General features: G+C 38.3%; 2 protein-coding genes and 1 long non-coding RNA gene across 5 annotated transcripts; 1 reads left to right on the forward strand and 2 right to left on the reverse strand.

Annotated features, from left to right (window-relative positions):
* Positions 1 to 1,145: 1,145 nt before the first annotated feature.
* On the forward strand, positions 1,146 to 4,766 carry LOC137726555 (GTP cyclohydrolase 1-like). The gene is made up of 2 exons (XM_068465488.2): positions 1,146 to 2,144; positions 3,237 to 4,766. The coding sequence occupies exons 1-2, from the start codon at positions 1,931 to 1,933 to the stop codon at positions 4,403 to 4,405; spliced, it is 1,383 nt and encodes a 460-aa protein (XP_068321589.2). The 5' UTR covers positions 1,146 to 1,930; the 3' UTR covers positions 4,406 to 4,766.
* LOC137726554 (uncharacterized) lies at positions 4,748 to 8,027 on the reverse strand. 3 transcript variants are annotated; one of them, XM_088694429.1, is made up of 10 exons: positions 7,723 to 8,025; positions 7,552 to 7,621; positions 7,069 to 7,287; positions 6,543 to 6,724; positions 6,271 to 6,445; positions 5,967 to 6,178; positions 5,729 to 5,854; positions 5,549 to 5,640; positions 5,329 to 5,440; positions 4,839 to 5,292 (listed from the first exon to the last, which is right to left on the reverse strand). In XM_088694429.1, the coding sequence occupies exons 1-10, from the start codon at positions 7,739 to 7,741 to the stop codon at positions 5,075 to 5,077; spliced, it is 1,425 nt and encodes a 474-aa protein (XP_088550555.1). In that variant the 5' UTR covers positions 7,742 to 8,025; the 3' UTR covers positions 4,839 to 5,074. The 3 variants fall into 3 exon arrangements, with proteins under 3 accessions (XP_068321588.2, XP_088550556.1, XP_088550555.1); XM_068465487.2 differs by having other exon boundaries at positions 4,748 to 5,440; positions 7,723 to 8,027; XM_088694430.1 differs by having other exon boundaries at positions 4,748 to 5,440; positions 7,069 to 7,329; positions 7,723 to 7,880.
* Positions 8,028 to 8,251: 224 nt separating this feature from the next.
* On the reverse strand, positions 8,252 to 13,282 carry LOC148696802 (uncharacterized). Its single transcript, XR_015962743.1, has 5 exons — positions 9,815 to 13,282; positions 9,485 to 9,587; positions 9,074 to 9,245; positions 8,718 to 8,929; positions 8,252 to 8,599 (listed from the first exon to the last, which is right to left on the reverse strand). It is a non-coding gene; the product is annotated as an uncharacterized LOC148696802 (long non-coding RNA).
* Between the last annotated feature and the right edge of the window lie 513 nt (positions 13,283 to 13,795).

Raw genomic sequence — 13,795 nt, forward strand, 5'->3', positions numbered from 1 at the left:
AACTTCTTACTGTAAACATTTTTCGTTGCATATAGATAAGAGTTTGAAATGCATGCATAAATTTTTACATTCATAATTTAAAAACAGCTATTTTTATATGTATCAGACTATGAGTTTGTTTAAGACTGCTTCTAGAAGAAACTAAAAGTGATTTGTGGATGGTTAGTTTGTAGTACTGGTTTTAGGGGAGTTTATGTTTTTTAGGGGAGTTTATGTCAAATGTCATTTAGTTTGTTTGGAAACGCTCTAACAAAGTGAGGTACTATTCATCCATCATCATTTTTAATCTTTGACCCTAGTTTCTTGAAATAATTGAGATATAGGGATTCCATGTATAACATCCATGAATCTGTGGAGGGATTTGCAAATGCCAAAGGATTTAGCCTGGGTTAGTTAGAAATGTGGTGCAAAACATTTCGTTTGAGGAATTTGAAACGACCATATACAATGCATTGAAAGAGATTTACAAATGACTCATTTCAACTCCGTCTTCCTAATGTTCTGTAGTGTGTTTCAAATTCATTTTTATAATGTTTTGTAATTCATTTCTAACTAAAATTTTCCAATCTTATTGGTACTTACATATCTCTCATACAAACATAGTCTAGTTCCTTATATATATCTTTTTGGTCAAATATAACCAAATATCTAGTATCAAGTTTTGAAGTTGTGTAAAAAAGTGGTGTCACGAATCCGCTGGTTGAACATAACCAAACATCTCATGTTGAAGGATAAAAGTCTAACTTAAGTGTTGAAAATTCTTGGACATTTCCAGCCATTGAGAATTGATTTTGAGTTAGAAGCATCCATCCATTGCTTGGTTCAAATAATGAAAGAGATTGGCCCTTTACCACAATAAGGGAAATGTGTTGAGTCTTTACATGACGGAGTAGGTTCAAACTTTTTTTTTTTTTTTTGTCAAACAATATATTTTGTTAAATTAACTACTGGGGTTTGAACGCATGTCATTCTGACATCTTTACACCAATATGTTAAAGGAACCACTTGCAAATAAAAAAACTATATATATATTTATTTTATATTAGTAACATATTATTTAATTTGTAAATTTAATTTAAAATTTTGATCTTCTTAATATTATTCTACAAAGAATTTATTAACCATAAACACAAAGAGCAAAAGGCAAAGTAGAGATCCGAGATCTGCGGTTGGTGGGAGTGGTAATGTCTTCTTTGGTGGTGATGGGTTGGTGAAAGGTACTATTTTATAGAGATAGGCCAATACGCCAACACCATATCTGTTTTCTTTGCTTTTGGTGCTCTGACTGGTATGAGCGTCAAATGTTCTAATCACACCTATCTCTCTCTATCTCTCTCTGTATGGCCTATATATATACGTATATATCTGCATTGACAGAAGAGAACTGAGCAGACACAACCGAACCGACCCAGGTGCTTCGGTCCCGTGCAAAAAAACAGAGAGCCACCAAACCCCAAATCACAGCCTCTCTCTCTTCTCCCCTCATGTGGGCAATTGGGTCGGGTCCCACATTCTGATGAGAGATTCCCAAATCCTCAGAGACGAAGATCCACACATTCCTACATAAGACCCAGCCCCACGTTTCCTTCTCCCATCCCCTTAAGCCTTTAGCCTCCTCCCTTTATAACTTCACTCCTCTCTGTTTTTTCTTCTTCTCTATCCTTGTTTCTGAACTCAATAGTTTGATTTTTTGTTAATTTCATCTGGGTACCTCGGGTTATTGGTTTTTCTCTCTTTGGTCCATCTGGGTAGCTCTGGTTTTGAGTGTTTTTATTGATTCGTCGCGGCTTTTTTGAAAGATTTGATTTTGATTTTCTTCATCTGGGCACCTTTGATTTCGATTGATTTAGCTGTGTATTTTGGGGATTTGGAATTTGGGGCCTGATTTGGGATCTGCGTCGGTGCTGTTTTTGGATTTGGAGGTCCGTCAATGGGCGCTTTGGATGACGGGCATTTCTGCTCGGAGCTTGAGAATGGAGTGAAGCTGGGTTGCATTGAGCTGAGTTTCGAGGAAGAACCCGAAACCATAGCTATTGAGGATGCTGTCAAAGTTCTCATGCAGGGCTTGGGGGAGGATGTTAACAGAGAAGGCTTGAAGAAGACGCCTTTTCGGGTTGCGAAGGCCCTCAGAGAAGGAACAAGGGGTAATTACTCTCCTAACTTTTGTTTAACAAAGACGATGTTTTAAACTTTTCTAATTTGCGGGAGATTCGAATTTGAATTTTACAAACTTTGTTCAGTTCTTTTATTTGCGGGATTTTCTGATTTTTGTTGTGTTATTGTGTGGACCATTGTTCTCAATTTTCGTTCTTTCCTTAGTTTTTGTATTACCTTTGAATTGTTGAGGGTCTTGGGTAGTTGGTTTAGTTGGTAGTATTTGGGTTTAGTTGTCAATCTCTGTTCAATAATTTGGAATTTTCATGTTAGTACCAAACTAGTCGTGTTCCAAGTATCTGGGACTCCATATGAAAAGAGGATCCTGACACGAAAACCGCTGTTATGCAATCCTCGTGGGCCTATATTGGTAGGAAGAGATTGTGGTAAACTTTTGACGTTTTGTGTTACTCTTTCAAGCTGCTGACACTATTCCCATTGATCAAGTTCCTGGATTGACCTTTTTTCTGGAAAATTGTTAGCAATGATACAAAATGCTTCCTACTTGCAGCCGGCTTCCGCAACTTATTGACCTCGAAAACTCTGACCTCAGATTTCAGGATTGCAATTGTATGCATTTTTCGGACTTCCAGTACACGGATCATCTTCTTTTGGAACTTCAAAAACATAGACTTTTCTTTTGGAATGCTGACTCTGTGTAATTTATTGGAAGCTAGATGCTGACCTTATTTTCCCTCCTATTTTTTATTCCTTTTAATCATCTTTTTTTTCTGTATACGCGTAAGTCTAAGTTTATCCATCATGGCTACCAAAAACATCTAGAATTGCTTCTGTTTCTAGGTTGCTAGGGGTGAGGAATTGTGCTCCAACTCTTTATGAGGCTAAGTTCTTCGTTGGCATATATGTATGTGTGTGCGTGTGTGTTATCTTAAAGTTAAGAAGTTGTTCTCAATTGCCGTTTCGGAATTGATTCTTTATGCAGCATGAAGCATGTTTCCTGATTCATTCACCTGCTTTTAAAATGACATGGATGTTATTGGTGGTGCTGATTTCTTTTAAAATATTCACTTAAAAGTGAAGCTATCCCGAGTACTGATTCGGAAACCTTAATTATTTCCCAGGTTACAGACAAAAGGTTAAGGACATTGTGCAAGGTGCTTTATTTCCTGAAGCTGGTCTGGACAATGCAGTTGGTCATGCTGGAGGAGCTGGTGGACTTGTAGTCGTTCGAGATCTTGACCTCTTCTCGTATTGTGAATCTTGTATGCTACCGTTCCAGGTTAAATGTCATGTGGGTTATGTCCCTTCTGGTCAACGGGTTGTAGGCTTAAGCAAGCTCTCTCGAGTAGCTGATGTGTTCGCAAAACGTCTCCAAGATCCCCAACGTCTAGCGAATGAAGTGTGTTCAGCTTTGCAGCATGGAATCAAACCAGCAGGTGTTGCAGTCGTACTCCAATGTTTGCACGTCAATTTCCCAAATCTGGAATCAGTTTTTCTTGACTCGAACCACCAAGGATGGGTAGAGTTACTGGTCAGCGCAGGTTCAGGAGTCTTTGAAAATAAAAATGCCAATATTTGGGCTGATTTTTGGAGTCTGCTGAGATTCAGAGGCATAAATGTGGAGAAAACTCGCGTGAGAGACAAACAAAATCACCATTGGTGTCCATCTCGATCTTCTGCTGGTGCAATTGCTACCTTCAAGATGGAATCTGTCAATCCGGGAATGGTGACTGCGGTAGCTTCAATTCTTAGGTCACTGGGTGAAGACCCATTAAGGAAGGAGCTTGTAGGAACACCTGCTCGTTTTGTGAAGTGGTTGATGAACTTCCAAAATAGTAACTTCGATATGAAGCTGAATGGCTTTGTTTCTGACAATGGAGATAACTTCAAGGAAAAGCACATCCATTCCGAGCTGAACTTGTCATTCTGGTCTCAGTGTGAGCATCATCTACTTCCTTTCTACGGTGTTGTGCATATAGGATATATGTGCACCGAAGGATCCAATCCCATCGGAAAATCTCTTTTGCAATCGATTGTGTGTTTTTACGGTTTTAAGCTCCAAGTACAAGAAAGACTCACACGACAGATAGCAGAGACAATATCACCACTGTTAGGTGGAGATGTGATTGTGGTTGTGGAGGCTAGCCACACCTGTATGATCTCTAGAGGAATCGAGAAGTTTGGAAGCAGTACAGCAACAATTGCTGTACTGGGTCGATTTTCAACTGACCCTGCTGCAAGAGCCAAGTTTATGCAGAGCATTCCAAACACCGCCGTTTCAGGACGATGATCCTAGTTCATCAACAAATTTTATTAAGATATCTATTTTTCTCACGTGATTTCTTTGTGAGGCATTTGATTATCCATCGTACCAGCTTGACCGTGATAAGTCGAAGATCAAGGATGTCCTCCGAGCAAATCTCGGTAGTCTTGCCCATTTTTGGTGTTGGCGGGTGTTGAAGTTTTGATTCGAGGAGTCCAAAGTTTTGGTCTTTTATCTTCTTCAACTGTCTGTAGCATAAGCCCTTGCAAGATTCCAAGGCCTGTCTTTGTTTCAAAGATTATGTTTTCTCGGTGCTTTTTTTGTTGTTCCTTTTCTGGAATACGAAGGAAGAATGCTGAATACGAATAATACGTTCAACAGTTTTTCAGATTGATTCTATTTATTCATCAACAGAAACACCTTTACTACTTGGAGCAAATGTATTTCGAGTGTACGAATCTTTGGGAAATACGCGTAAATACAACTTTGAGTAATCTTAATACAATACAGAGAATGAACAACATTATCAACAAGGGCGTTCGCTGCAAGCGAAACAGATCGAACGTGCATATACAGATTACAAAACCATATAAACATAAGCACTTAACAGGCGCGTATACACAAAATGTCGGAACAACGCGATTATACCGCGTAGGAGTGAATTATAAGACACTGAAACAAATTTACTTATTCATCTTACCACAAGTGTCGGATTTTACTCCATTCGATCCCGTCGTCTAACCACAAGTGTCGGATTTTACTCCAATCGATCCTGATATTCTGAAGTTCCACTCTCGGCAAAGGGCTATTGTCGATACGCTCTTCCGCTGAAGGATCATGCTGAATATGCTCTTGGAGCGAAGTGGATGAAAGCGGTGAGGGGGGTGATGGGTTATTGTGAACATGTGCTTGCGGTGAAGGGACATGGCAATGTTGAATATGCGCTTGAGGCGAAGGGCAGTAGCCGTGCTGAAGAATATTAGCAGGAGCGTACATGATCATTATGGCAATGCTGAGGAATAGTAGCAGGAGCATACATGATAACAGCGACAAAGTTTCGACCTGCATGTAATTAACCACAATCAGCAAACCAACAAGGTACTGGAAAGATTTGGGCAAGATCATAGCAAACAGATGACAGATTCCATCAGTGTTTGCAAAAGTACTGACCTTTCTTTTACGAGGAAGATTTTTCTCGGCATGCTCAAGTGAATAGCGTATCATGTCAACTATTGTCAACTGAGTTACCGCATCACTGCTTTCTATTAAGCACAAAGAGAATCATCAAATTTTGTAAAAACGAATTAATATGAAAACCATAACGGAGAAGGGGATAACTTCAAGGGTCACCTGGGATGTCAAAAATTTGTGTTGTAGGAGGAATACCAAGCAGTTCTCCCAAATGGACACGAACACGAGCACGTTCATCAAGTGAAAGTAAATCACCATGTGTAACAACAAGAAGGGGTTTATCATCTGGACGAAAAAAGGGAGAGGTAGTGACTAAACACCTTAAATTCAAGCTTCCAACACTTCCCTTCAAATATTGAAATAAAGATTGAGTCATAAAACTTCAACATCCAATTACCTTTAAATGCCAAGTATCGAGATTTGAAAGCTGAGGCGATCATTTCAGTATATTGCGTCTCTGCATCTTCATCGCTTTCCATTGATTTCAGAACTGAAAGACCATTAACAACAAATATGACAAAATTAACGTTCTTGATCTCACTGAACAGATAACCATCATCACGATCTTTGTACATCATTGTGTTCCTCAAACTTGGACTGTCTGAATCCCTGAGAGTCAATTGAGATAAATTAAAGTGAATGAAAGTAAACAAATTCGTAAAGCCAAAATGAGACGGCTGTACAGACTTGGAAATGCAGACCTTACAACAAGCTCCCCGTGACGAACACCATGTTCCATCCAATGCTTCAGTATTTTTATGTTTTCAGGTGAATTATCAGACAGACTACGAGTATCATAAAGGCAAAAAGAACTCGAACATCTTGGTATCATATATTCATGGAGGAAAAAGGTTCCGTCTCCAATAGATGAATTATCTGGCACAATGAAACAATACAGGTTAAGCTGTGGAACATACATAACTAAGTTCATTTTAAAATAAGCGTCTTAAATGATTCACAACTGAAGCCATACATGATACTTGGGCTCTTTCCGAAGCAAACTTGTCATCTTCAAACACCTTCGAGATTCTATTTACAAGACTGCTCTTTCCAGATCCTTTTGGACCAACCAATAAAAGTGTTGTTGTATTTGGCACATCATAGTCCCTCGGTTTCACAGCACCTACTCTATCAATCCACGCACCGGGAGTGTAGCTGTTAAATCCATGAGACCACATCACTTCAAGCAACCATATAACCAATCTAGCCAATATAAACAAAAAAAAGTCCTAAACACAGAAGATATACTATATCGTTAAGTCCTAAAATGATACCAAAAATAGGCCTTAATTTCTGAAAATTCTAAATCAATCTCAACGAGTTATTGTTCCACTATACCGACCACATATAGAAAAAGAGCATATCTTTGACACACATTACAAATAACATGCGTATAGCCCGAGGAATTTCAGGACAAAGCATCTTGCGAAGTACTGGAATCGTTCTGACATGCACATAAATCTTAAACCGAAAGGTCTCGTACTAAACAAATATTATACCTCAAGATTTTGCTCTTGGCTTCTTCCAAATCTTTGCTTCGAATCCGCAAGTCATCATAACTTTGCAAAATCTTCCTATAAACATTTTCCATCCTCTGATCGGCTTCAAAATCCAAAGAAGTGGAAGAAATTTGACTTCCCACTCCGCAAAATTCTTGAAAACCCGGCCCAGTTTGTTCATCCACTGCAGCATCCTCCATATTCATGCTCACACCATTTCTGCCCCCATTGAAAAACCAGAACCCACTTTAAAGTTTCAAACTTTCACAAACAGACATAAATTTGATCAGACTTCTACAAACCCAATTTCTGTTTTCGCGTGTATTACGCTACAAACAAGAAATTGAAACATGATTTCCGAGAATCTAGTCCTATAGTTCAAAACCAATTTTGATCATGTCTGTTTCATCATATTTTCTCAGGAACCAAACGGGAAGTAAGAAAACGAGAGAACGAATGGGAGTATGGGAATCCATGAGGTACCTTAGAAGTTGTGATGAGAGTTGGGAGGAATCTTCGCTGAGTGAGGAGTCTTCTTCTTGCTCCCCAGTAACTGTATTTTTACCATTAGAGAAATAGTCGGTTATTAACTTTACTTACCCAAATCACATGTGACAAAGCTATATATGGCTTATGGATGAGCTGATAACTCACCTCTGCCATCGCCACCCATGTCAGCTCGCTGGGAGTTGCAGTCTTCAGAGAAAGAGAGAGAGAGAGTGAGAGAGAGGGAGGAGAGGGAGAAGGAATAAAGGCCTCGTTTGTTTTAGGTTCCATTCATGACTACTACTTCCCCATCTAAAATCCGTAATGAAAATGTCAAATTAACTAAGGAAGGTGTTAACTCAATTTCTTTAATTTTTTTTTTTTTTTTTTTTTTCCATTCTGAATTATTCAACTTTTTATTTCTTCATTACTGACAAATGAACAAGCTTAAAAAGTAACTAAATTAGCAGAATGTTTTCAAGGAAGGAAGGATTGATAGTTGAGAAACCAGGTTGACAAAGACGGCGCACGTGCCACGTGTTGGGCATGACACCGTTGATTGATGTTTTCCTTTTAATTAATCTTTTTTTTCATCTTAACGGTCAAACTGAATGCGCACGATCCGGTTCGGCCAGTTCTGTTAACCTTTAGAAATGTAGTGAGAGTGAGAGAACTGGAGAGGCTTTAGAGAGAGAAGTAAAGAATGGAAAACTTCAGTGTATTAATTTCTTAGCAATTAAGCAAATACATTCAATAGTATTTATACACTTCTCAATACTTCTAACAACCTAACTAACTAACTCTCTAACCTTCATACAAGTGGCATAATCTCAGCCACACAACTTATCTCTATCATCCTCCCTCAATCGCATGCTTGGATCTGGAGCACTGAGTCATTTGGTTAAAATATCAGCAAACTGCTCATTTGAGGACACAAACTGCACTAGAAGCTTGTTTTTGGCTACTTTCTCTCAAACAAAATGCACATCAACCTCGAAGTGTTTGGTCCGTTGATGTTGTACTAGATTGAAGGACGGTGCTCTAGCTGAAAGGTTATCACAAAACAACACAGAAGGTGCAGATATGGGAAATTGAAGAAAAGCAAGAATTTGTTGAATCCTGTCAAGCTCTGCTACTGTAGAAGACAAAGCTCGATACTTAACCTTAGTTGAGGAACTTGATACGATTTGTTGCTTCTTGGAAGACCATGAAATGAAGTTATTCCCTAAGAACACAACCAATCTAGATGTAGTGCACCGATCATTAGGATCACCTGCCCAATCTGCATCACTAAAAGTATGTAATGCCAAATCTCCTCGTGAGTAAGAAACACCAACATCCATGGTTCCTTTCAAATATCTCAAAATTCTCTTTACTGCAGTGAAATGAGAAACCATGAGATTCTGCATGAACTGGCACACTTGATGCATAGAAAAGGCAATATCGAGCCTTGTGAATGTAAGATACTGTAAGGCACCAACCACACTTCTATATAATGTTGGATTAGAATGGAGCTCACCATCATCCTTTAGTAACCTGTTGTAGGGGAGGCAGAGTGTATCACAGGCCTTGGATTTAATCATTTATGTTTTAACAAGTAACTCCTGGACATACTTTTGTTGTGACAGAAACAAACCATTGGTAGTCTTAGAAATCTGAATCCCCAAAAAGAAGTGAAGAAGACCTAAGTCCTTGATATCAAATTCAAAAGTTAAATCAGTGATCACTTGTTGTATCTCAATGGTTGCACTCCTTATGATGATAATATCATCAACATATAACAATAATATCACAATATTGGATCCAGCAGTTTTAACAAATAAGGAAGAATCAGAATAAGTGTTGTGAAATCCCAATTTAGGCAGAGTAAACCTATCATTCCATGCCCTTGGGGCCTGCTTCAATCCATAGAAAGATTTGTGCAACTTACACACTAATAAGGGATTATGTGGATCTTCAAAGCCAGGTGGTTGAGCCATGAACACTTCCTCTTGGAGAATGCCATGTAGGAAGGCCTCTTGACATCAAGTTACCTAAGGGACATGTGCAGCAAGTGTTAGAACAATCCTCACTGTGGTGGGTTTAACAAAAAAACTAAAAGTGTCATTATAATCAATAACAGGTTCTTGACTGAATCCTTTAGCAACCACTGTGTCTTTATGCTTTGCTATTGACCCATCTGAATGTCTCTTTATTTTGAAGACCCATTTGCACCCCACTAGGTTCTTATTAACTAGTAATGGAACCAAACTCCATATACCTTGACATGTAATGCACTAATTTCCTCTTGCATGGCTTGAAACCAAACTGAACTCTTAAGAGCTGATTTGTATGTTAAGGGTTCACAGAGAGACAGATCAACATCCTTAGAAGCAGCAAGTGTGGACAAAAACACCTTTTTCTTACTGATACCACTCTTACTTCTAGTCTGCATAAGATGAAGATTGAGTGGTGATATGGAATGAACCACTTGAAGTGTATCAGGACTATGGTCAAGTACCACAAGGATATGATTATCATAAATTGCACTAGTAATGGACTGAGGAGGCTGCTGTGTATCTAAGAATAGTGATGGTGATGGAGATATGTGTGGACACAATGCAACATATGATGAGTGGAATGATGACCGAGTATGACTTGGAGAATGAGACAGTGAAGAAGGTATTGAATTTGTATTAGTGTCTTGGGGTAGTATAGTGACTACATTCTGGGATGTAACTTTAGGGGGAGAAGGTTGAACATCAAAATTCAAAGAACATGATGATGTGGGATTGGTACATGCCAATAAATCTTTCTAATGGAATTCTTGTTCACTGAACACAACATGCCTAGAAATAAAGACTTGTGCTGAGAAACTGCATAACAAATGAACCTCTTATATTTGGATGCATAACCCAAAAATATACATCTTGTTGTCTTGGGTTGAACTTTGGTAGTGTTATATGGTCTGAGAAGAGGGTAACAAGCACATCCAAAAGTTCTTAAATGTTGAATCATTGGAACTGCACCATACAGGGCTTCAAATGGAGATTTATTGGATAAAATGGGAGTATGCATCCTATTAATAAGGTAAATGGCTGTTTGACATGTTAAAGACCAAAACTTAGGAGGCGTTTGAGCTGTTTGGAGTAGTGTAACTGAGGTTTCAATGACATGTCTGTGTTCTCGTTCAGCCATGCCATTTTGTTCTGGAGTGTAAGGGCAGGATTTTTTATGTGAGATGCCTTTTTGTAGAAGAAATGACTGAAGGGATTTACTTATGTACTCACCATTACCATCACTTTGCAATATTCTTATTGTTGCAGAAAATTGAGTAAGAACATAAGCTAGAAACCAATAAAAGTAACACAAAGATCTGATTTATTGATCAAAATGAAGATCCAAGAATACCTGGTACATTCATCAATAAAGGTAACATAATACCTATATCCATCCATAGATACACAAGGTGCGGGACCCCAAAGATCACTGTGCACCACTTCAAAAGGAATGACAAATTTATTGACACTTGGTGAAAAAGGAAGTTTGCAGAATTTACCTTCTAGATAGCTTTGACACATTATAGAACTGGAATTTTTAGTAAATGTAATATTGGATTTATGTAGCATGAAATACACAACAGACTTAGAAAGATGTTCTAGTCTATTGTGTCAAGTAATGGAGTTAACAAGCTGACCAAGAAGGGCTTTATTGGAAACCATGCCTTGAGAAGCTACAGGACAAGCATTAGCAAGGGAAGAGATTGAGTAAAGTCCATTACTACACAGTCCTTTGTAGAGTATCCTCCATGTGGCCTTGTCTTAGATCCAAAAACAGAAGGCATCAAATATAAGCCAACAGTTATTGTCCAAGCAAATTTTATGCACTGATAAAAGATTATGGGATAATTAAGGCACATATAATACAAAATTCAGTTTGATAGGATGTATGGAAGGCTTGATAACAATGTTACCAATGTGTGATACATGCAAACCTTCACCATTTGTAATCTGAATGATTTCATTGGTGGGATAAGGTAAAGCCAAAGATAAGTTTGAGAGATCTGTAGTCGTATGATTTGTTGTGCCTGAATCCGTGATCCACACTTGTGAAGTAGATGAAGAAGCATGTGAAGGATTTGGTTGTGATGCCATAGTATGGTAGGCATGCAATGGAGCCTGTGATTGAGACTATTGTCCAATGAACTATGATTGAGCCTTTTGTTGTGGATAGGCATTAACCAGAGAGTATTGATATCCTTGCTAAGAATATGAAGACATCGGAGAGTAAGTCGAATTAGCTCCAGCACCAATATAATTGGGACCCTTCTCATTGTAGAAACAAAACCAGGTATTGTGATTGAATCTCCCACATATTTGACATCTTAGCTTCTCAGGTGGGGCAGAAGGAATATGCTGCTGTGAATTTGAAAATTAACCAAGTATACCAGGACTTGGAGTTTGAATGACATGTGTTTGAGTAGGCATGTATTGTCTAGGTGAAAAACTTCTTGGATGTTGATTAAATCTGCCCTTACCCTTGTTCATATTGGCATTAAACTACTTGAATCCACCAGAGACAAAACTGGATTGATTAGACCCTCTCTGAGTTGGAGTATTGGCAATCATGGTTGTAAACGGTGCATTAAAAGTGGACTCAAGAATGGCTTCTTCAGCAAGCAATTGTGTTCGAAATTCCTTCAAAGAAATGACATTTTCACGCCCCCTTATCACAGTCCGAAATGTATTGTACTCTGCTTGTAAACCATTTAATGCAAGTATAACAATGTCTTCATTAAGAAAGTAAACCCCAGCAGCAGAAAGATCATCTCTAGCTTGCTTTATCTTTTGTAAGTACTGAGTGATAGAATGAGAGCCTTTTTTTATTGTTTGCAGATTCGATTTCATCTGAAAAATGCTGGTCTTAGAGACAGTTAAAAACTGTTCTTGTAGTCGAATCCAAATATCCTTAGAATTGGTACTCCTCATAGCACATGACATTGCCACAAGACTTAAAGATGTAGTAAGTTGCATCAGGGCTTTATCATGCATCATCCGAACTAAATACTCATCATTAACAGAGGAAGACGATGAATTTGACGAATTTACATCAGATTCTCTAGACTGAGAGATGAATTGAGCAGGACAGGGATGCGAGCCATCAACAAACCCTAGGATTCCATTACTTTCAAGCAATAATTTCAATTGAAAATGCCAATTTAGATAGTTCGAATCATCAAGTTTAACACTCACAGATGTGGAAATCGATGAAACCAAAACAGTTATCGGTGATTGAAGGAGCTGTAATTGAGAAGCAGTTACCATTGTTGTTGTATTACGAGTGAAAGACTTTTATAATTTGGCAGAAATATCTCTGAGAACACGCACCAAACACCAGGAGGGCACAAATTGTAGAAGACAAAGTCACAACCGGAATCGCAGTTGCAAAGCCTTAGGGACGAAGAAAACCCTAGATTAAAGAGTAGACGAAGTGAATTCGATCAAGAACCACGAACAAGAAGCAAGAAGATCAATGAAGACAAAGATCGATCGAAGAATCAGAACAGCGGAAGACTTAGATTGAGATCAAAGGGAGCTTTCATGGCGATTGATACCATCTTAACCTTCATAAATGTAGTGTTTGAGAGAGAGAGAGAGAGAGAGAGAGAGAGAGAGAGAGAGAGAGAGAACTCGAGAGGTTTTAGAGAAAGAAGTAAAAATGGGAAACTTCAGTGTATTAATTTCTTAGCAATTAAGCAAGTACATTCAAAAGTACTTATACACTTCGCAATACTTCTAACAACCTAACTAACTAACTGACTCTCTAATCTTCATACAAGTGGCATAATCTCAGTCACATGATGCGAAATTTATGCGCACACAAATTAAACCCTCTTTTTGACGATTTGTAGTATAAGTGCAAGTAGGGATCGTTCTAGACCGGGGATTAGGAGGGCTTGCTAAAACCTTCTAAATTGACTTAAAAACATAAAAACACAATATAAAACACTATTTAATGCTCGAAGAAAGCAAAACTAAAAATAAGAAAGATTAAGACTAAGACTTCAACGAAATAGGGGGGAATTGGATTTGGACGAATTTAAACTAAAATGGATAGATTGTAAAGAAAACAAATTGTAAATATGAAATTGACGGAAATGAATGGATGGTATGGCTAGCTAAGGGGTTCATCTCCATACATGTTACACTTGCATAATAAAATGATTTCCAATTGCATTTCAACAAACCATGAATTCTCAACA

The sequence above is a fragment of the Pyrus communis genome, chromosome 5 (assembly GCF_041283825.1).
Source record: "Pyrus communis isolate YQ-2024b chromosome 5, ASM4128382v1, whole genome shotgun sequence".
Lineage (NCBI taxonomy): Eukaryota > Viridiplantae > Streptophyta > Magnoliopsida > Rosales > Rosaceae > Pyrus > Pyrus communis.

What these genes read in the sequence shown, in the direction of transcription:
- LOC137726555 (XM_068465488.2), top strand. Translation starts at nt 1,931, where the DNA reads ATGGGCGCTTTGGATGACGGGCATTTCTGCTCGGAGCTTGAGAATGGA. An exon ending in CCTCAGAGAAGGAACAAGGG is followed by an intron (nt 2,145 to 3,236) that starts GTAATTACTCTC and finishes ATTATTTCCCAG; the next exon opens with GTTACAGACAAAAGGTTAAG.
- LOC137726554 (XM_068465487.2), bottom strand. An exon ending in GCCAAGAGCAAAATCTTGAG is followed by an intron (nt 6,725 to 7,068) that starts GTATAATATTTG and finishes TGGATTTAACAG; the next exon opens with CTACACTCCCGGTGCGTGGA. An exon ending in TCGATACTTGGCATTTAAAG is followed by an intron (nt 5,855 to 5,966) that starts GTAATTGGATGT and finishes TTTTTCGTCCAG; the next exon opens with ATGATAAACCCCTTCTTGTT.